Source organism: Heterodontus francisci, chromosome 3 (assembly GCF_036365525.1).
Source record: "Heterodontus francisci isolate sHetFra1 chromosome 3, sHetFra1.hap1, whole genome shotgun sequence".
Lineage (NCBI taxonomy): Eukaryota > Metazoa > Chordata > Chondrichthyes > Heterodontiformes > Heterodontidae > Heterodontus > Heterodontus francisci.
Genome location: NC_090373.1, coordinates 98,862,211 through 98,883,435, shown reverse-complemented (window position 1 = coordinate 98,883,435; position 21,225 = coordinate 98,862,211). Strand labels below are relative to the sequence as shown.

General features: G+C 39.3%; 1 protein-coding gene across 3 annotated transcripts in view; it reads right to left on the bottom strand.

Annotated features, from left to right (window-relative positions):
- Positions 1-21,225, bottom strand: part of med23 (mediator complex subunit 23) — a 130,504-nt gene that overhangs the window by 82,701 nt on the left and 26,578 nt on the right. For 2 of the 3 annotated variants that reach the window (XM_068025046.1, XM_068025047.1), the window contains exons 9-17: positions 20,830-20,942; positions 9,793-9,888; positions 9,283-9,300; positions 8,354-8,554; positions 5,452-5,595; positions 5,208-5,353; positions 4,347-4,592; positions 3,603-3,745; positions 1,689-1,863 (exon numbers count right to left, since the gene is read on the bottom strand). In XM_068025046.1, the coding sequence (XP_067881147.1) occupies positions 1,689-1,863; positions 3,603-3,745; positions 4,347-4,592; positions 5,208-5,353; positions 5,452-5,595; positions 8,354-8,554; positions 9,283-9,300; positions 9,793-9,888; positions 20,830-20,942 (1,282 nt within the window). The remainder of the gene's footprint in view (positions 1-1,688; positions 1,864-3,602; positions 3,746-4,346; positions 4,593-5,207; positions 5,354-5,451; positions 5,596-8,353; positions 8,555-9,282; positions 9,301-9,792; positions 9,889-20,829; positions 20,943-21,225) is intronic. The other variant, XM_068025050.1, reaches the window with a different exon arrangement.

Sequence of the window (21,225 nt, the reverse complement as noted above, 5' to 3'; positions counted from 1 at the left end):
AATGAGAAGACTAATTTATTGACTTACTTTCTCGTCACTATGTTGAAAACAGATTTAGTGACATACCTAGCATTTTGCTTGCATAAGTAGTCAATCTCTGCCCGCACACTTCATGTAGTGATGCAGAGTATTCTGGATAGATATCAATCTGTCAGGAGTGATCTTGATCTCTCTCTCTGTCTCTCCGTGTTCCCCCCTCTCTCTTTGTTCCCCCTCTCTCTGTTCACCCCTCTTTGTTTTCCTCCCACTCTCTCACTGTTCACCCCCCTCTTTGTTTTCCCCCCACTCTCTTGCTGTCAGCCCCCTCTTTGTTTTCCCCCCACTCTCTCGCTGTCAGTACCCCCCTCCCCCTCTCTGTTTCCCCTCCCACTTTCTGATCCCCTCCTCTCTCTGACAGTTGCACTGAGCGGGAGTGCTCAGCACAGCAGCTTTGTGGTTGTTCAGGTCTTTTAAAAACATCGCGCTGACTTTCACAGCATACAGCTGCTGAAGCAGGAACACACTTCCAACATCAGACAGATTTAGGGTTTTCCAGCAGGCTTTTTTAAAAAGTCAGAAAACCCATGAATCTGCCAGATGTTCGGAAGCACGTTCCTGCTTCAGCCGCGAAACTGACTTGCTATGTTTTTTCAAAGGCCGCTCTGCAAGATGACAGCGAGAAATTTCCCATCTCCATTCACGGAGCCCTGGCGAGAATGAGGAACGGGCCCGGATACAGTTTGCATCTGCAGGCCGGATGGAAACCTTTGGCGGGCCGGATCCTGGCCCGTGTGCTGTATGTTGGACAACCCTGGTCTATAGCTTTCTTCTTCATGATCAAACAGCTATTTTTTCGTATCATTTGCAAACTTCTTAATCATATCCCCTACATTCAAATTCAAATCATTGATATGTGCCACAAAAAGCAATGGATCTAGTATTGAGCTCTGCGGAACCCCACTGGAAACAGCATTCCAGTCACAAAAACACCCACTGACCGTTAGTTACCCTTTGCTTGCTGCCTCAGACAATTTTGGATTCAACTTGCCACTTTCTCTTGGATCCAATGAGCTTTTACTTTTGTGACCAGTCTGCCATGTGGGACCTTAATATAGTATGGAACATAGTAAGTAAGATTTTATACCGAGAAACTGCCACTTTCTTCAGAACATTTATAAACATTTTAAGCATTGGATAGTTGTAATCCTCTTATCTGGAGTTTGTTTGAAAGGGTTAATATAGGTTTTCAAAATTATCATAAGTTTTCGGAGTACGAATAGCAAAAGGTTGTTTCCACTGATTGGTGATTTGGTAACATGGGGGCTTGGACTGAGAATGAACAAAAAGGCAAAATTTCAAACAGTTGTTAGAATGTGGAATACTTTACCACATGTAGTGACTGAGGCAGAGTTTACATCATTTAAAAGGCAATTTGCTAAGTATTTGAAAGTGAGAATGCTAAGAGATCTGTGGAAAGACAGCGATGTGGATTTAGGTTAGTTCTAGCTAAGGAGATAGAACTGATGATATCCAATGTCCAAAGGCCGCCTTCTGTGCTGTAATTTTCATTGCTCAAAGATAACTCCAGTCCAGTGAAGTTATACGATTTACAAGATCCTCACCTTTACCACACTATTGCTCCTGTTTAAAAACACAATGCATTGAAGTACCAAGCCAGTTTTACACTTGAAAGATTAAAGATAGCTTACCACAGGTGAAGTTGGTTCTGATTGGTCTGTGGTACAGCTGCCAACGAATGAAGATGGCTTAACAGCTGCACTCTGTAGTGAGGTTGGATGTGATGCATGCGATAGCTGAACATCTCCAGCAGTGTGTGTAAGATCCCCCAAGCATGTGACTTGAAAACATTCGGTAAAAGCTGGCCTAAAGAGAAAAGAGCAAAAATTTAGCCTGGCTTGTATACAACATGAAGTTTATGTTAGCCTTTTTACAGTTCTATATTTCAAAAGAGCTAAATTCACTACCCACAGTATATAACAAAGCAATTTTCAAGGCTAGGTATGCTATTTTGGAAATTTCATCTATTCAATTACAAAAAGAGCATGTAAGCACAAGATGAATCTAAAGATTCACTGCTGAAAACTGCACTGTCTTATAACAGGGAACTGTAGTTAAATTTATTTTAAATGTTCAGCAAGTTGCAATTCCAAGAGACGGAATAATATTTTGGGAATCTTATCAATGCCAAGCACTTTCAATATATCTATATCTACAGTTATGCTGATCGTGGAAGACTATCCTCTACACTACCAGTCCAAATTATTACAAAAATAAAATACCACAGATGTTGAAAATCTGAAATAAAAACAGAAAATGTTGGAAATATTCAGTAGGTCTGGCAGCATCTGTGGAGAGAGAAAGAGAGTTCATATTTCTGGTCCATGACCCTTCATCAGAATCGACCTTTTTTTTTACATAGAATTTCTGACAGCAATCAATCTTGAACTCACCTAGTGAATGAATGCTGCCAAACTGGGCGAGATTTAAATACAAATTCTAGAAACCATTTTCCTACTTTCCACACTGAGTATTCAGACATCAGATCACATTGAGATTAAAGCTGCTTTTTACCTGTCCTGAACAAAATACTTCAAGCTGCCCGCTGAACAGAAACTGCTAAGATATTGACAACACACTTCCAGTCTCCACAACAACCAGTCTCGTGGTTCTGATGAAAGGCCATCAACCTGAAAAGTTAATTGTTTTTCTCTCCAGATGTTGCCTGACCTGGTGAGTATTTCCAGCATTTTCTGTTTTTATTTCAGATTTCCAGTATCAGCAGTATTTTGCTTTTGCTCTGAACCACCATTGTAGCTTCTCTAAATGAACACCATATTTTTGACTATAATGTTAAGAATTTTCACCAGGAAATGAACTTATGATGGTTACGTAGAACCAGAGATAGAAAGGAAAGCAAGATTTCTTTCCATAGGCTTGACATGGGAGACAGCAGAGATGAAACTATGTGCCACCAATTCCCAGAATTTAATTTCCACATTATTAAGGAATACTTCAAGGCCCAATTCAAATAAGCAAGGTTTATCAGTAATGCTCAGAAATCTGACCAGTATTCCACAAGTCTGGAGTAATCCTTTAGCTCTACTGTACTCAAAATACAATTTTTAATTTTCAAACTCAAAACTATGCAACATTAGCCTTCAGAAATGTATCCTTCATAAATTAATATAAAAGCAAAATACTGCGGATGCTGGAAATCTGAAATAAAAACAAGAAATGCTGGAACCACTCAGCAGGTCTGGCAGCATCTGTGAAAAGAGAAGCAGAGTTAACGTTTCGGGTCAGTGACCCTTCTTCAGAACTCCTTCATAAATTAAGTCTGGGCTCAGGGGGAAAAAAATCAAGGTTAGTTAGTTAGTTAGAGATACAGCACTGAAACAGGCCCTTCGGCCCACCGAGTCTGTGCTGACCATCAACCACACATTTTACACTAATCCGACACTAATTCCATATGCCTACCACATCCCCGCCTGTCCCTATATTTCCCTACCACCTACCTATACTAGGGGCAATTTATAATGGCCAATTTACCTGTCAACTGTGTGCTGATCATTCACAGGTTCATCCAAGAATAGTACACTTACTGATAAAACCTTTAATTCCAAGAGATTCAATCTCCATATAAACTAGGAGACGACTGTAAGTTTCTACCAGAGCAGGAGCCAATGCTAGGCTCGATTTGGCATGGGCTAGTTTGATCACCCTTGTAGCTATACTGTGAATGAGGCTGAAATACAGAATAGAATTTAAATCAGCAAAGGTTCAGCATTACAAGAATATAGATACAGAACAGCATTAATATGCTTCAATTATTGACTATAATTATATTGCTGCAAACAGGTAATTTAAAAAGTTTCAGTTCAACAGAGTAAACAAAAACCTAATTTAAATACGTGGAAAGCTCTGAAAATAATGAGTTATTGTGATACTGCCAAAATATATAAGCAGCCTTGTGATAATCCAAAAGCCAAAATGAGCCAAAGAAACACATTTATTGATAGCATTCAGGCCACTTAATTGTGACCTCCGCATAGACTAAATTAATTTTTCAGGGCAAAAACATCGTGCCCTGAACAGTCCCTGCAATTTATGCTTGGGTAGTTATTTATGATTTCACCACTAATATTTCTTTGGACCAAATGTAATGATCTAAATCAGTAATTATATGATGCAAGTTTATTTTGAGAACTGTTCCTTCCTTTCACTATCGGGTATATTTGATAATCAACTTGGCAAATGAATAATGATAATGATAGTAATGGTAAAGCTTCACAAAAAACATTATTCGGCCACAATGTGGTTCAGTAAGATTAAAGTCCAGTGACTACCTCATTTTGGCATGAACTGTTAGTGAATCTAATAAGTTCATTGGCAGAGGGGTAACAGATCCCGAAGCCGTGCAGTTTGTTCCAGGAAGAGATATCCTCAAGCTTCCATTCCCATATATTGTTTCAACCAATACTCCCATAGGCAATGTAAAACACTCAGAATTAGTGGAATATGCATTACATAGCAAGGCAATCTTGTAATCGTTCATCTGTAGACTTTTATTTCTCAAACTTTGCTGCAAAAATCTGTATTGAAAATAATTAAACAGTGAAGTTAATTACTTTATTTCATTTATGATTATTAATAAATGTAAATTTTTGACTTTTACTAATATTACAGGATGCTTTGAATAAGAAATCAGCCTTTTTGTTTTCCAAGAAATGACTTCCCCTAAAGATATTTTCTTTCATTACTTGGGTCTTGCACTTACTATGAGGTTTTTTTCTCTAGGAATGTTGAAGAGAAGAAGTTGACTTCTTCAGAGCATAGTAATGTTTTATCTTTATTCACCTTTACCTTTCAGAAACACACCCTTTTTGGTACAAAGTCATAGACATGGACTAATGGTAATGTCATACATGTAACAACCATATGTAAGAAGTACAAAAAATCTTACTAATTTTAATTGTATTCCTACTAAAATATATTTTAAACAAAGTACAGAGAATAATTTAGCAAGCTCTATTTTATTGGCCATCACAAGCAGCACTGTTAACAGAAAACCTCACCTGTCTGCAACATTAATTGGAAAAAGGCAAAATGCCTGCAAGTTTCCATTCTACTGATTTAAAAATCAAGGATGTTACACCGAGCTATACGCAGACATGCCAACTCCTTAAATTTTACATTTAGCAGCTTACTCATGGTGGAGTTTGAGAGAGTGAGGGATGGGTATCTGCAGTTTGGAGTTATCATTTTGTGCCTTCCTGTTGAGATGTATCCAGATACAAGTCATGGCAAAAGCATGAGTAGACTGTGGTTTGCTAATGTCAGGCACAGGAATGCACTGCAAACGAAGAAAAATAATCACATCAGAATCCGGAAACACTCTTCCTTCTGCACTTAAATAACTGCAACTTGATGGATTTGATGTATAAATCCTACTTCTTTCTCTGGGTATAGCAGGTCAAACAGCTTCATCACTGGGAGGAAATCAGCTAGTGCATTCTTCTGGATACTGCCAGAGATGAACTGCAATAAAACCCACATGAGATGATCTCGCCCTTTTATTAGACCTCGGCCTGCCAGCTGCAAGATAAAGACAATAAAGTTACAAAAAAAATTCCTTAGCCATTCTACACAACAAATGATTGCACATTGGAAAGGAGGATTTCACCAGCAAAATTTTTTTTAAAGAGTGGGAGAAGCCAGAGATCTTTGTACCAAGTGCCAGAAATGAGGATGGAGGGGGAAGAGAGTTCAATTTAGGTAGTTTTGTGGAAAATAGGACTTAGAGGTTGCCCTTCAGTGACAGAACATGAATGATGATCATGCATGAGATGCCTGAGCAGGGCTCCCATTTTGTAGTGATTCTTCACTGCATTCCTTCCATGTTTGAATTACCTTCCAACAATGGGATGTCCAGAATTGCACGCAATACTTAAACTGTGGCCTAACCAATAAAACACCACTTCTTTTTTTAAATTCAGTACCCCACATATGAAACTCAGAATTTATTTGCCCTTTTCAACCTAACTACCAACTTTAAAGATCTATAGCTGCAACCCTAGATTTCTCTATTCTCCACACTCTGTTAACTAGCTTACCTTTTAGGGCAAGGGAATATATTCCCTCAATTACCATGTACTCTAATTTTCATAGCATATCCTTCAAGTGATGCCCATGCCATCCAATACTGCACTCCCCTCACTACGTTGTGAATTCTTCAACAACAAAAAAACACTAGTTATTCAAGCACAGCATGCCCTTTACAAATTCAAGCTGAATGTCTCTGATTAACCCATGCTTTTTTCAACTTTATCTTGTGTTATGAACTCAACTCAATCAATAGTTGACCTCTAATCTCCTGGTTTACCCTTTCTTTATTTTTTGGAACAGGGATATTACTTTTGCTACACTCTAGTCATTTGCCACAATTACAGTTTTCAAAGATTTTGTGTAAAATTATGGTTAGTGCCAATACTACGCCCTTTCCCATCTCCTTCAGCATTTTTATACATATTAACTGAACACAATAACCTTTCTAATTTTAGTCCAAATACTATTTCAAAAAATGCGTCCGTTTGAATACTTATCTCAAGTAGAGGTCCTTCTGCACCCTGCTTTGGCACTCATATTTTCATATTCCTTTATAAAACTGGGGTAAATTACTTCACAAATCTTTGTCAATGCCTCATTCTCAAATACAAGATGGTCTCCATCTCTAAGTTGCCCACTCCTTCTTTGATTATTCTTTCACTTCTTATATGCTCATGAAATCCTCACAAGAATTCTTCCATAATCCTTGTTAATGTTTCCCATTGCTTCCCTTTGACAACTTTCATATTTCTCATTATTTTCATCGATCCCATTATAATTATATGTCTTTGTTTAAATTTCATTTTTGTTGTAAACTTCATTTGGAATCCATGATCTTTGTTTTCTAGTTAGAACATTTTCACCTATCAATTAAGCATTGTGTTTAATATCTCCTGTTGTTCATCTGTTTTTTGATTTACTGCTCTCCTCAACTATTTAATCTGCGTAGGGCCCCATTTTTGGGCAGTGAAATTGTTTGGTTTCTAGTCCAACACCTTTATATTGGACTTCTCTTTTTATCTGTTTTTAATGTGATTCTAATGAGTTCTGGTCACGATTTTCCTAACGTTCACCGACTAACAAGTCACTTCCATGTCCTGCCTTTCCCCCGTAGACGTGCAAATTTTTTCTCTTCAGATATGTATCCATAGTGCCTTCCTCCTTGCTGGACATGCAACATACCAGCCAAGATTTTAACTTATTCAAAACCCATCCACTTCCACAGAGTTAAAAATCAGACCTGCTGATTAAGGAAATTTTTTTGGATGGATTCTAAGAAACCCTCCCCATCTTGACTATAAATGCTTGAATTATCCTGGTCTAAGATAATTAGAATCATAGAAAGTTTGAGGCACAGAAAAAGGCCACTTGGCCCATTGTGTCTGTGCCGGCCGAAAAACAATCCACCTATTCTAATCCCACCTTCCAGGTCCGTAGACCTGCAGATTACGGCATATTCAGACTCCTTTTGAATTAGTTGAGGGTCTCTTTCTCAACTACCCTTTCAGGCAGTGAGTTCCAGACCCCCACCACCCTCTGGGTGAAAAAGCTTTTCCTCATCTGCCCTCTAATTATTCGACCAATCACTTTAAATCTACGCCCCCTCGTCACTGACCTCTCTCCTAAGGTAAATAGACCCTTCACCTCCACTCTATCAAGTTCCCCATAATTACAGCTATTATCACTGCATCCCCACAAATCTCATCCTCAATTTCTTTCTATTCTTCAGTAATCCTTACCATACACCCAATACGATAATAGATTCCTTATTATTTCCTAGGTATCCAGCACTGTATACATTACAGAGCCCCTAGAGTTTCCTGCACCATCTCTGCCTGAGACCTGACCTCTTTGTTTATTGAAGCCAATTTTCATTAAAATACCTTTCCTATATTATCAACTCTTCTATACCAATCCTGCAATATTATTTTCGTTCCAGATCCATATTTAAATGCCATATTCCATTCAAGCTTCCATGCATCCCTTTTGCACTTGCAAACAACAGTTTTTTTTACTGATTCCAAACTGTTCTGAGTTTTGCTGCACTTCTTAATGAGTTCCAGCATGTCTAGATTTATATATTTTGGTACAATATCCATTTGGATTTGTAATATGTTAATTTACAAACGCAAGGTACAATATGTTGTGCAAGTTTAACTTTGGTCAATCATGAACCAAAATCTGAGCAGCAATGCAGGTCTGAAATTACATACATTTATAACTTTTCATTTCTGTATACCAAACATACCTTTTGATGAAGTGATAAGACCATGTGTGGGAAGCTAGCAAATTGAAATAAGACAAAGAAAATGAGCTGACTGGAGAGGTGTTGCCACAATAACTGACTGGTGCCTCCATCATCAAACTTTTCTTCTGTCTCAGATCGCTCCATAGCATAAACCACTAAATCCACAAGCTGGTCTTCTAAAACTGGACAACGCTGTTTATGCTGTAAAGTAGACACTTATTACAGTAATGAACAAAATACATAAGATTGACTACTTATGCAAAAGAAACTTGACAAAGCATGAAATGCTAACCTAAACACACTGCAATGAGATATTTCAGAAAGCACCTAATTTGCATGTAGCGTAAAAAAAATGCCAAGCACTGCAATGATTTTCCTTCCTCCCCAAATCTACATAACAAAAGAAAACTTTATAGTTCTGGATATTTTTTAATTTAAAAGACTCAACTTTGGTCAACAAGAAACATAACCACAAGTGTTCCAGTAAACAAATTTGTAAAAAAGATTTTATTACGTTTCTTCAGAACCTATATTCTATTACTACCTACATATAAAATTAGCATGCTTTCCATTTGTGATTATGAAACTATAAAAAAGTTGTATTTCCTTTGAAAGCATGCCTTATGAGCCCTAACAAAAGTACAGCTACTTTGAACACATCTGTTGATTCTACTTTACATATGCAGTGTAACTACTTTTCACAGGTCAACAACAGAACATTTGCTAAACAACTTCTCCATGACAACTGTAAAAATCTTAGGTGCAAGAATTGCAACAATCACACATTCTGTAGCAGACAGCGACAGACACCACTGCATTCTCTACGTATACCAGCATGCAGATCTACTTTATTCTCTAAATGGCATCAGTTGCTACCAAGCAGTCAGCATCTCGTTAGTCACAATACAACAGTAAGATTGTAAACATACCTGAGCAATGTTCAAGGTCTAGAGCATTGTAGGATGGGCAGGACAAGACAGGACAGAACAAAAATAAAGGAAGAAAAAAAGAAAGACATAACAGTGACTATGAGGCCAGCCTCAGGTTGCCCCAGACAGGTCAAGCCCCACAAAAACCAAATGTACAAGTTCTAATATTTGAGGCTGGCCTAATAGCTAAAGCAATGTAAATAAAACTCAAATCATGTATTTCTTTACATTAATTCTACAGTTTATTTTCACAAGAGGCTGCATTTACAATATTTTACCATTCCCATCCACAAGGCAATACAAACTAGAAGATTTTAAAACTTTTTTTTCCCTATTTCAAGTAACTCAAAAGTAACATCCATTTTAAGATAAACTAACACTAACTTACAATCTGGCTTTTTGCTGAACACCCGTTTGCTTACTTAGCCATAGCAACAGAAAAGAGAAAAAGAACAGTGCAGGCTATATTTAGAAGTCAAGTCCATAATAAAATACAGGGAGATACAGTACCTGCTTGTTCAGACCTAGCATGTTGCAGACCATATCCCTGGAGTAAGGCTGTTCTAAAACATATCTCAATAGAGCAGTCTGTGGGTCAAAAAGATCCTAAGAGAAATAAAACACACAGATTTGACATTCATTTAAATCTTTTGTAGAGGATTTCAAAACAAATGCTCAGAAAACCACACACACCGATCCAAAAAAAGAAATGTGATTTTGAACATGTTTGGAAAATGTAACTAAATGTTATGAGGTGTGCACTTTACAATAAATTGAAATATCTAAATGGGACAAAAATCTTAATTTTTTTTATGCCATCCTTTCAGCAAAAAACAAGTTTTCTGCCATGGCAATTTTGGTGGTGCTACTGACCAGATAAATTTGAGCTGTTTCAGAGACAAATGGGTGTCCAATTTTCACCATAAAATGCAAATTCAACTTGAATGCTTGTCTTTCTCTATGACAGCTCTGTATTGATTTCAGTTGCCTCATGACGGCAGTTATTTAAAAAATCTGCGTCACTTTGAGATAGTTCACCAAGATCATTAATACTAATGCTTCATTGGGAAGATGTACAGTATGGATTGGAGCTCCAGCTTAAGTTCCTTTGCCCAGCGTTCAGCAAACGGGATAAAATCCAAACATATAAAATCCATCATGAATGCTTCTAATCTGAACTGTACAGAATGGAATTCAAAGGTCCAGACCATTGCCAAGTTAAATATTGCTATAAAATTGAAAGATACACGCCTTTCGACTTAATCCTAACAGCAGGTTTTCCAATTCTAGATTGTCTTTATAAGATCAATGATTTTAAGTTTGCCTATAATAGCTTGCACTGCATTTACACCCAAACCTTTTTATATCTGCTTTGCATCAATAACTTCCTTAAAAGGTCCATTAACAAAATATGATCTCATTGTTTGGAAGTGTAAATAGCATTTAATTATATTGACTATTGCTCTCCTCACCAAAACTACCATTTATTTCCCTTAATGGTCCTTTTTGTTGTCTGAATGATCAAGTACCTACGGAATTCTACAAAATTTCCAACTGATTTTTAACAACTGCAACAGCTCAGTCAAGAGCAACATGTTAGACTGTAAGTAAACTTGAAACCAACTCAGACCTTAGTTACTCCAAATCTAGTATCCCAAACCTGGAATTATGGAATCTGTTCAATGTTCCAATTTTAATCTGCTAAAGTGGGTTTCAGAAATTTGACCTAAAATTTACAAACCATTTTGTTTTTAAATAACTGCTCATTTATGAATCGCCCCAAAATTCATCACGTAATAATACTGCATCCTGCGCATGTTCCATGTTGTGGTCTGGGGAACACAATTCAGAACCAGAAAACAGGATCCCTGCCCAGTTTCATATGAATATCTATTCTGAAACCATTCTGCTCCAAATATGTTGGAAAACCAGGGTATCAAATTCCTACTTACCAACCATGCAGTCCCCAAAGTTTATTTTTTACAAAATAGCTCCTAATTCTTCAAATCAGTTCTCTAGGAAGCTACTTGACAAAAGTCATGCATGTACAAGTCAATTTTCTGCAATGTTGCACGTGGTCAAAAAATACTTACAGGTAGATCAAGATTAGAAGTACAGGGGATAATTAGACCAGAGTGCACAGATGGAATTCGGTTGCTATTTTAAAGTTAAACAAACTGTACGTATTTTATATAATAATTTGATTTAGTATTATACACACAGTTAAATAACAAAATATACTGTAATTTGGAAGGTAGAAAAGTACAGTTGGATGATGCACCCATGTTTCTAAGCATTACAGGAGCTGGGAAATGCAAAAGTGATATGCAAATGGCAGCACTACCATCAGGAAGGTGAAGTTACAGTGCGACTGTTCCACATAGACAGTTTCCACTACAAATGGGAAAAGTGCACATGTACCTAAGAATTTTAATATAGTGCATAGATTTTCCTAGTGTACAGACATTAAATTCTTACCACTTCTATATTTATATTGTGAAGAAACTACAGAGTCAAGGTTTACTAAAATTTCTCTTTTTCCACACACAAATACCATTACATCAGGTAGGAATATACATACATATACATATATAAAATATATATATATATAATATATATATATTATATATTTACACAAAGTAAGAGCAATTCAGCCAAGAAGTGTCAGAGATTACAATTCCAAAAAGTGCACATTTGTAAAGTTGAGGTTAACCTTAACACTGAAATGCCATAATTTAGTAATAACTAAATCAGCTAATTTACTGATTGGTCCAGTATCTGGATAGATGAAAATGCCCAATATAAGATCTTTGTTACTAATTAATTATGTACTGTATTCAGTTACTTTAATAATAGTACTAAGTTGTAATGAAAACACTTGAAAAGTTCAGTGAGTATATTCTAGATTGAAGAAAATAAATAAAGCCAGTAAAACTCAGGTCATAACAAATCAGTTTTCAGGATTTCAAAGCACTAGACATACCTTGTATTATCAGTTAGGGGGAAGCAGAACTAGATTTTATAAGTATGATGCATTTTTAAACAAATGAAACTTTGAAGCACCCAAGATTTCTTCTTGCTCTAAACAGATTAAGCACTGGCATGACAAATGATTCCTTGCAGGCAAAGCTAGAAGTAGTGTTAGCACCCAACATGCTCACTTCTTTGAATAAAAGGCCAATGCAAAACATCTTTGCCATACTTAGTCATGGTCATAAATTCATTACCGCACAGGAGGTAGCCATTCTGTCCACTGAGCCCATGTCAGCTCTCTGTAGAGCAATCCAGTGGGTCCTGTTCCCCTGCTCTATCCCCTTCAACCTGCAAGTTTATTTCCCTCAAGTGCCCACCTAATTTACTTTTGAAATCATTGATCGGCTCCACTTCAAGTACCCTCGTATGCAGCGAGTTCCAGGTCATTACCACTCGCCGTATAAAAACGTTCTTCCTCGCATCTGCCCTGTATCTCTTGGCTAAAAGCTTAAATTCATGTCCCCTAGTCCTTGTATATCAGCTAATAGGAAGAGCTTTTCTTCGTCTACCCTATCTAAACCTGTCATAATCTTTCACAACTCTATCAAATCTCCCCTCAACCTCCTTTACTCCAAGGAGAACAACCCCAGCTTCGCCAACCTAACCTTGTAGCTAAAATCCCTCATCCCTGGAACCATTCTGGTAAATCTCCTCTGCACCCTTTCAAGGAGCCTAACACCCTTCCTAAAGTGTGGTGACCAGAACTGGATGCAATACTCCAGCTGTGGCCTAACTTTTGTTGAATTATTATCTTATTGACATAGATTCTAAACTTCTGGCATTTTGTTAGTATTTTTCATTTGACACTTCACTGCTGGATGTTTTCCTCTTTACCTTCACTGTAGATATGAAAGAACATTACACAATAGCAAAAGGTATTTTGTAATATGAAACCTCTGATGAAGTTGGCATTTAGTAGCAGTTACATACACAACAGAGGCTGCTGAGAAAACTACAAGGTAACAATATAGCATAAAAGTTCAAAGAACTTTGAAATAAAATGGCATAGTTCAAGTAGTAATACCATCTGAATCCAAAGATCAGACTCATTAGGTATACAGCATTACCTCGAACAGATAGAAATTGGACTTTTTCCTGTGGTGACTTACCAATTTGACAGCTCCACGTGATGTACTGTGTCATTCAAAGTGCAAGTAGCAATTGTTGTGACATTTATACAAGATTCAAGATAACAAGAATACAGCCACAAATTTGCCACCTTCATTTATTTACTGAGATACTGACCAGCTTGTACTTTATAAAATATTTACTGCAGCAACCAAATCAAAATGACAGCTCATCTCATAAAATGATTGCACACAAAAATCAGATATTTCACAATGCATCAAATATAAATAGGGATGTAATGAACAAAATGACAAGATTAAGCATAATTTATATCCAATGTCAATATGCAATTCAAGGTCCAACTATCTCTAAACACACAATTTGCAGCTTAGACATTAGAATCATTGACACTTCCCATTCCCAGGTTATGCAGTCATACTTAAAACTTGATTTTAAAAAATCACGTAACATGAAATGAGTTCAGATCGCAAAATTTAGAAGCACAGTATCAATCAATTTAGCTGATCCTTCACAGTTATTCTTTACATGTACAATACACAACATAAAATGGGACCTGTAAGGTAATAAACAATTCCTGCTTGCTGTTTTAATGATAAAAGACAGCAAAAACAGAACACATCAACTTTTGTTTACAGATGACAGAACCTACCCCCTACCTTCGTATAAATAGGCAAGTTCACAGACATGTGCAAAGGATGTAGATTTATATTTAATGGAAACATCCTAACTGTAGAAATTCACAGAAAAATGTCTAGAAACAAGTAAGAAATTTAATATGTTGAACATCTGTAAATAAATCCCAATGAATACCTTTCTTGAACCATCTTTAAATGAAATGTCATTTAAGTTAATGAACAATATTGAACTGATCATGCCTGAAGCAAAACATAGTTCATTTAAACTAAAAATAAAAGAAAATAGTTACAAAGGGACAAGCCACTGTGAAATAGTCTGTGCAGTGGCTCCAATGATCTCCAAAAAAGTTACAAGGGCCCTGAATTTGCAGGGTTTTTGACAGCGAACTGTCAGTGCTGCCATTATTACCCTCTGAATCTGACTGCAACTTCAGGAATTAGCGCAAACGTACATCAACATGGAAATCCTGAAATTGCGGTCTGTCATTCACTGCTCCGCCATAGGCTGCACTATGGATCCATGCACACGCCCCCTAGAGCTAGGAAATCTGGTGAAAACTTCCCTTTTTGAGCTCTCATATTGCTGTTAGAAACCCGATAAAAGGGTAAGGCTCAATGAGGTGTAACTGAGTTTTTAAAAGAGTGATATGAGTAATAACTACTGCCAATCAACCCTGAAGCTAGCCCTGAAAAAATAATTTTATATTTGTAGAATGCTATTAAATGTCTCCATTATGATTACAAGACTTTCAAAATAATTTTTCAAACTTTTTAAATAATTGAAGATATTTCAGGTTCTACCGTAACCCAGCAGCAGACCATACAGCCCCTCAAGACTGCTCTGCCATTCAATAAGATCATGGTTGATCCTCGGCCTCAACTCCATTTTCCCACGCGCTCCCTGAGATAGAAATCTGTCTTTCTCATCCTTAAATGTATTCAACGATGAAGCATCCACAACCATCTGGGGTAGAGAATTCCAAGATTCACAACCCTTTGAGTAAAGAAATTCCTCCTCATTCCCTAAAGTTTTAAATTTAAAGGGTTTAGTCATGGCAGGAGAGCTTAAAGCCATGGTTTGCTCCTCTTGCTGCATGTGGGAATCAGGGAATATTCCCAGTCCCCGGGACCAGCATGTGTGCAGGAAGTGTATCTAGCTGTAGCTCCTGGAAGCTCGGGTTTCAGAGCTGGAACGGCGGCTAGAAACACTGTGGAGCATCCGCGAGTCTGAGAGCATCGTGGATAGCACGGATAGAGAGGTGGTCACACCGCAGCTGAAGGGACTTGAGGAAGGAAGGGAATGGGCGACCACCAGGCAGTCCAAGAGAAACAGGCAGGTAGTTCAGGAGTCCCCTGGGGACCCGCTTGCAAATTGGTATTCCATTTTGGAGGCTGATGAGGCTGGTTCCTCCAGGGAGTGCGGACAGAGCCAAGTTTCTGGCACCACAAGCAGCCTGTCTGCACAGGAAGGGGGAAAAAGAGGAAGAGCAATAGTAAGAGGGGATTTGATAGTCAGGGGAACAGATGGGCGCTACTGTGGCCATCAACGTGACTCCAGGATGGTGTGCTGCCTCCCTGGTGCCAGGGTCCGGGATGTCACTGAATGGCTGCAGGGCATCCTGAAGGGGGAGGGTGATAAGGAAGAGGTCATGGTACACGTTGGTAGCAATGACATAGGTAGAAAGAGGGATGAGGTCTTACATCAAGAATTCAGGGAGTTAGGCAGTAGACTAAAAAGCAGGACCTCTCGGGTTGTAATCTCTGGATTAGCGAGTATAGAAATAGGAGAATAGCACAGATGAATGCGTGGCTTAAGAGTTGGTGCAGGAGGGAGGGTTTTAGATTCCTGGACCACTGGGAACGTTTCTGGAGAAGGTGGGACCTGTATAAGCAGGACAGTCTACATCTGAACCAGAGGAGGACTAACGTCCTTGCTGGCGGGTTTGCTAGTGCTGTTGGGAGGAGTTTAAACTAATTTGGCAGGGGGAGGGGACGCAGACTCCTAGCAAAATAGGCACACAGCTAAACATAGGAAAGCAAACAAGTCAGTGGGAATACAGCGGAAGTAAGTTTCAAGGGAGTTAGACCAGTAATGCCAGGAGTATTACAGGTAAAACGGATGAGTTAAGGGCAAGGATTGACACGTGGAATTGTGATATTGTATCCATCACGGAGACATGGTTGAGAGAGGGGCAGGATTGGCAGCTCAATATCCCGGGATATAGAATCTTCAGGCGAGAGAGAGGAGGGGCTAAGAGGAGGGAGCATTGCAATAATAGTTAAGGAGTCAGTTCCTGCAGTAAGCAGAGATGATATCTTGGAGGGGGCATCAAATGAAGCTTTATGGGTAGAGTTTAGGAATAAAAAAGGGACAGCCACATTGCTAGGTGTTTATTATAGACCCCCAGATAGTCAGCGGGAAATTGAGGAGCAAATATGAGCTCAATTCGCAGAGGTGTGTAAAAATAATAATAGGGTAATTATATTAGGTGATTTCAACTTTCCCAATATTAATTGGGATAGTCATCGTGTTAAGGGCTTAGATGGAGTGGAGTTCTTAAAATGTATGCAGGAGAACTTTTTAGCTCAATATGTAGAGGATCCAACAAGGGAGGGTGCAGTGCTGGACCTAATTCTGGGGAATGAAGCCGGACAGGTGGTTGATGTGTTGGTGGGGGATCATTTTGGTGATAGCGACCACAACATGGTACAATTTAAACTTGTTATGGAGAAAGAAATAGACAAGTAGCAAAAAACGGTTTTGGATTGGGGGAGAGCAAATATTAGTAAAATAAGGCAGGATCTGGCCAAGGTAGACTGGAAAGAGTTACTTGTCGGGAAATCTACAGAAGAGCAGTGGGGGGCATTCAAAGAGGAAATGGGGAGGGTACAGGCCCAACATGTTCCCTCTAGGGTAACAGGTAGGAGCAACAAGCCCAGAGAACCATGGATGACCAGAAACATTCAGGGTATGACGAGAAGGAAAAGAGGCTTTTAGCAAATACAAGGAGAGCAAATCAATGGAAGCATTAGTGGAGTACAGAAAGTGTAGGATGGAGTTTAAGAAATAAATTAGGAGAGCAAAGAGGGGATATGAGAAAGCTCTGGCTGGTAAAAGTAGGGAAAATCCCAAGATATTCTATAAGTATATCAATGGGAAGAGGATAACCAGGGAAAGAGTAGGGCCCATTAGAGACCAAGGGGGAAATCTGTGGGTGGAGCCAGAGGACATTGGTAGGGTGTTGAACGAATACTTCACATCTGTCTTCACCCAAGAGAATGAGGATATAGATATGAAACTGAGAGAGAGAGAGACTGTGAGGTCCTTGAGCAAATTGTCATAGGGAGTGACAAGGTATTGGAGGTTTTGGAAGGCTTAAAAGTGGACAAATCTCCAGGTCCGGACAATTTGTGTCCCAGGATGCTGTGGGAGGTGAAGGTGGAGATTACAGTGGCTCTGACCCAAATTTATAATTCCTCTCTGGCCACAGGGGAAGTGCCAGAGGACTGGAGAACAGCTAATGTGGTCCCACTATTTAAGAAAGGTTGTCGAGATAAGCCAGGGAACTACAGGCCAGTGAGTCTCACGTCAGTGGTAGGGAAATTATTGGAGAAAATTCTGAAGGAGAGAATCTATCACTTGGAGAGGCAAAATTTGATTAGGAATAGTCAGCATGGCTTTGTCAGAGGGAGGTCATGCCGAACAAATTTGATTGAATTTTTTGAGCATGTGACCAGGTGTGTAGATGAGAGTAGTGCAGTTGATGTAGTTTACATGGATTTCAGCAAAGCCTTTGACAAGGTCCCACATGGGAGATTTATCAAGAAAGCAAATGCACATGGGATACAGGGTAACATGATAAGGTGGATTCAAAATTGGCTTAGCTGTAGGAGACAGAGAGTGATGACAGACAGCTGTTTTAGTGACTGGAAGCCAGTGTCCAGTGGCATACCACAGGGATCTGTGCTGGGTCCCCTATTGTTTGTCATTTATATAAACAACATAGATGACTATGTGTGGGGTAGGATCAGTAAGTTCGCGATGACACAAAGACTGGCCGAGTGGTTAACAGTGAGGTCGAGTGTCTTGGGTTACAGGAAGATATAAACGGGATGGTCAAATGGGCAGAAAAGTGGCAGATGGAACTTAACCCTGAAAAGTGTGAGGTGATACACTTTGGAAGCAGTTATGTGACACGGATGTATTCAATAAATGGCCTGTCACTGGGAAGTTCCGAGGAACAAAGGGACCTTGGCGTGTTTGTCCATAGATCTCTGAAGGCAGAAGGGCAGGTTAATAGGGTGGTGAAAAAGGCATATGGACACTTGCCTTTATCAATCAAGGCATAGATTACAAAAGCAGGGAGGTCATGTTGGAGTTGTACAGAACTTTGGTAAGGCCACAGCTGGAGTACTGTGTGGAATTCTGGTTGTCACCTTATAGGAAGGATATGATTGCACTGGAGGGGGTGCAGATGCGATTCACCAGGGTGTTGCCTGGGATGGAACATTTAAGCTATGAAGAGAGGTTGGATAGGCTTGGGTTGTTTTCGCTGAAGCAAAGAAGACTGAGGGGTGACCTGATCGAGGTGTGCAAGATTATCAGGGGCATGGACAGGGTGGATAAGGAGCAGCTGTTCCCCATAGTTGAAGGGTCAGTTACGAGGGGACACAAGTTTAAGGTGAGGGGCAGGAGGTTTAAGGGGGATTTGACGAAGAATTTTTTTAACCAGAGGGTGGTGACAGTCTGGAATACACTGCCTGGGAGGGTGGTAGAGGCGGGTTGCCTCACATCCTTTAAAAAGTACCTGGATGAGCACTTGACACGTCATAACATTCAAGGCTATGGGCCAAGTGCTGGCAAATGGAATTAGGTAGACAGGTCAGGTGTCTTTAATGCATCGGTGCAGACTCAATGGGCCGAAGGGCCTCTTCTGCACTGTATTATTCTATGATTCTGTGATTTCAGTCTGAAATGATTAGCTCCTTATCCTGCGACTGTGCCCACATGTTCTAGATTCCCCAGAAGGGGAAACAACCTCGCAGTGTCTACCCTGTCAAGACCCTTCAGAATCTTGTATGTTTCAATGAGATCACCTCTCATTCTTCTAAACTCGAGAGAGTATAAACCCAATTTACTCTGCCTCTCATTATAGAACAATCCTCTCATCCCAGAAACCAATCGAGTGAACCTTTGCTGTCCCGCCTCCAATGCAAGTACATCCTTCCTTAAATATGGAGACTAAAACTGCGCACAGTACTCCAAAACCCTGTACAACTGTAGCAAGACTTCCTTATTCTTGTACTCCAATTCCCTTGCAAAAAAGGCCAACATGCTATTTGCCTTCATAATTGCTTCCTGTACCTGCATGCTATATGTACACCCAAGTCTCTCTGAACATTTACAAGATTTACGCCTTTATAAAAAAAAATTCTGCTTCTTATTCTTAGGACCAAAGTGAATAACCTCACACTTCCTCGCATTATACTCTGTCTACCACTTTATTGCCCACTCACTTAGCCTGTCTATATCTCTCTGTGGCCTCTGTATCTGCCTCACAGCTTACATTCCCATCTAGTTTTGTATCGTCAGCAAATTTAAATACATTACTCTCAGTCTCTTAGTCTGAGTTATTGATATACAGCTGAGGCCCCAGCAACGATCCTTGCGGCACTCCACCAGTCACAGCCTGCCAACTTGAAAATGCCCAGTTTATCCCTACTCTGTGCTTCCTGCCTGTTAACTAATCCTCCACCCATGCTAATATATTACCCTGAAATCCATGAGCCCCCATCTTGTGTATTAACCTTTTGTTTGACACCTCACTGAATGTCTTTTGGAAATCCACGTATACTACATCTACTGGTTCTCCTTTATCTACCCTACTAGTTACATCCTAAAGAAACTCTAATCAATTTGTCAAACACTATTTCCCCTTTTGTAAAACCATGTTGACTTTGTCTGACCTTACTCCGATTTTCTCAGTGCATTGTTAAGACTGCCTTGAAATCAGATTCGAGAATTTTCCCAATGCCTGATGTCAGGCTAAATGGCCTTAGTTTAGTTTAGTTTAGAGATACAGCACTGAAACAGGCCCTTCGGCCCACCGAGTCTGTGCCGACCATCAACCACCCATATATATTAATCCTACACTAATCCCATATTCCTACCACATCCCCACCTGTCCCTATATTTCCCTACCACCTACTTATACTAGGGGCAATTTATAACGGCCAATTTACCTTCCAACCTGCAAGTTTTTTGGCTTGTGGGAGGAAACCGGAGCACCCGGGGAAAACCCACGCAGACACAGGGAGAACTTGCAAACTCCACACAGACAGTACCCAGAATTGAACCCAGGTCGCTGGAGCTGTGAGGCTGCGGTGCTAACCACTGCGCCGCCTTAGTTCCCCTATTTCTCTCTCCCTCCTTTCTTGAAAGTAGTGTCACATGTGCTAACTTCCAATCCACTGGGATCATTCTGGAATCTATGGAATTTTGAAAAATCACAACCAGTGCATTCACCATCTCTGCAGCTACCTCTTTCAGAACATTAGGATGCAGGACATCAGGTCCTGGGGATTTGTCAGATTTCTGTCCTTTAAGTTTCTCCGATACTTTTCCTCTGCTGATATTAATTACCTTAAGTTTCTCACTCTTATTAGCCCCTTGGTTACCCTCTATTCTGACTGCAAAATCCAGGCGCCAAGAAATGAGTGAAACTACTACTTGCCTAATCTTTGAAGATATGAATGGGTAATCTGAAAGAAGTCAGTCACACAAGTTTACCTTGTCATAAGGTAAGAGTCCTCTCAAAGGAAAACGAAGTGTTGTTGGATCCAGTTTCCATGAATTACAGATTGCACCGGAGTTATTCACCACAGGCAAAAGGCTGCAACGTCCTGGTCATTCAATGTGTGAAAGAGAAAGAAAAGTAAGCAAGAGTACATAAGGCTATCATTTTGGTCATTTATTTTTACATTATCCACAACCATATAAATGATTTCTTAGTTTGTGAACAATGAAGGAACATATGATCAAAATGTTCAATTCTCAAATTTAGCTTCCAGTAGTTTTAAAAAAAGTAATCTGAAGTGAGGATTTTTTCGTTTTTTAACAAAATATTAATGGAATTCAATATAAACTTCATAAAAAAGCAAATGTATGTTTCTTGCAGGTAATCAG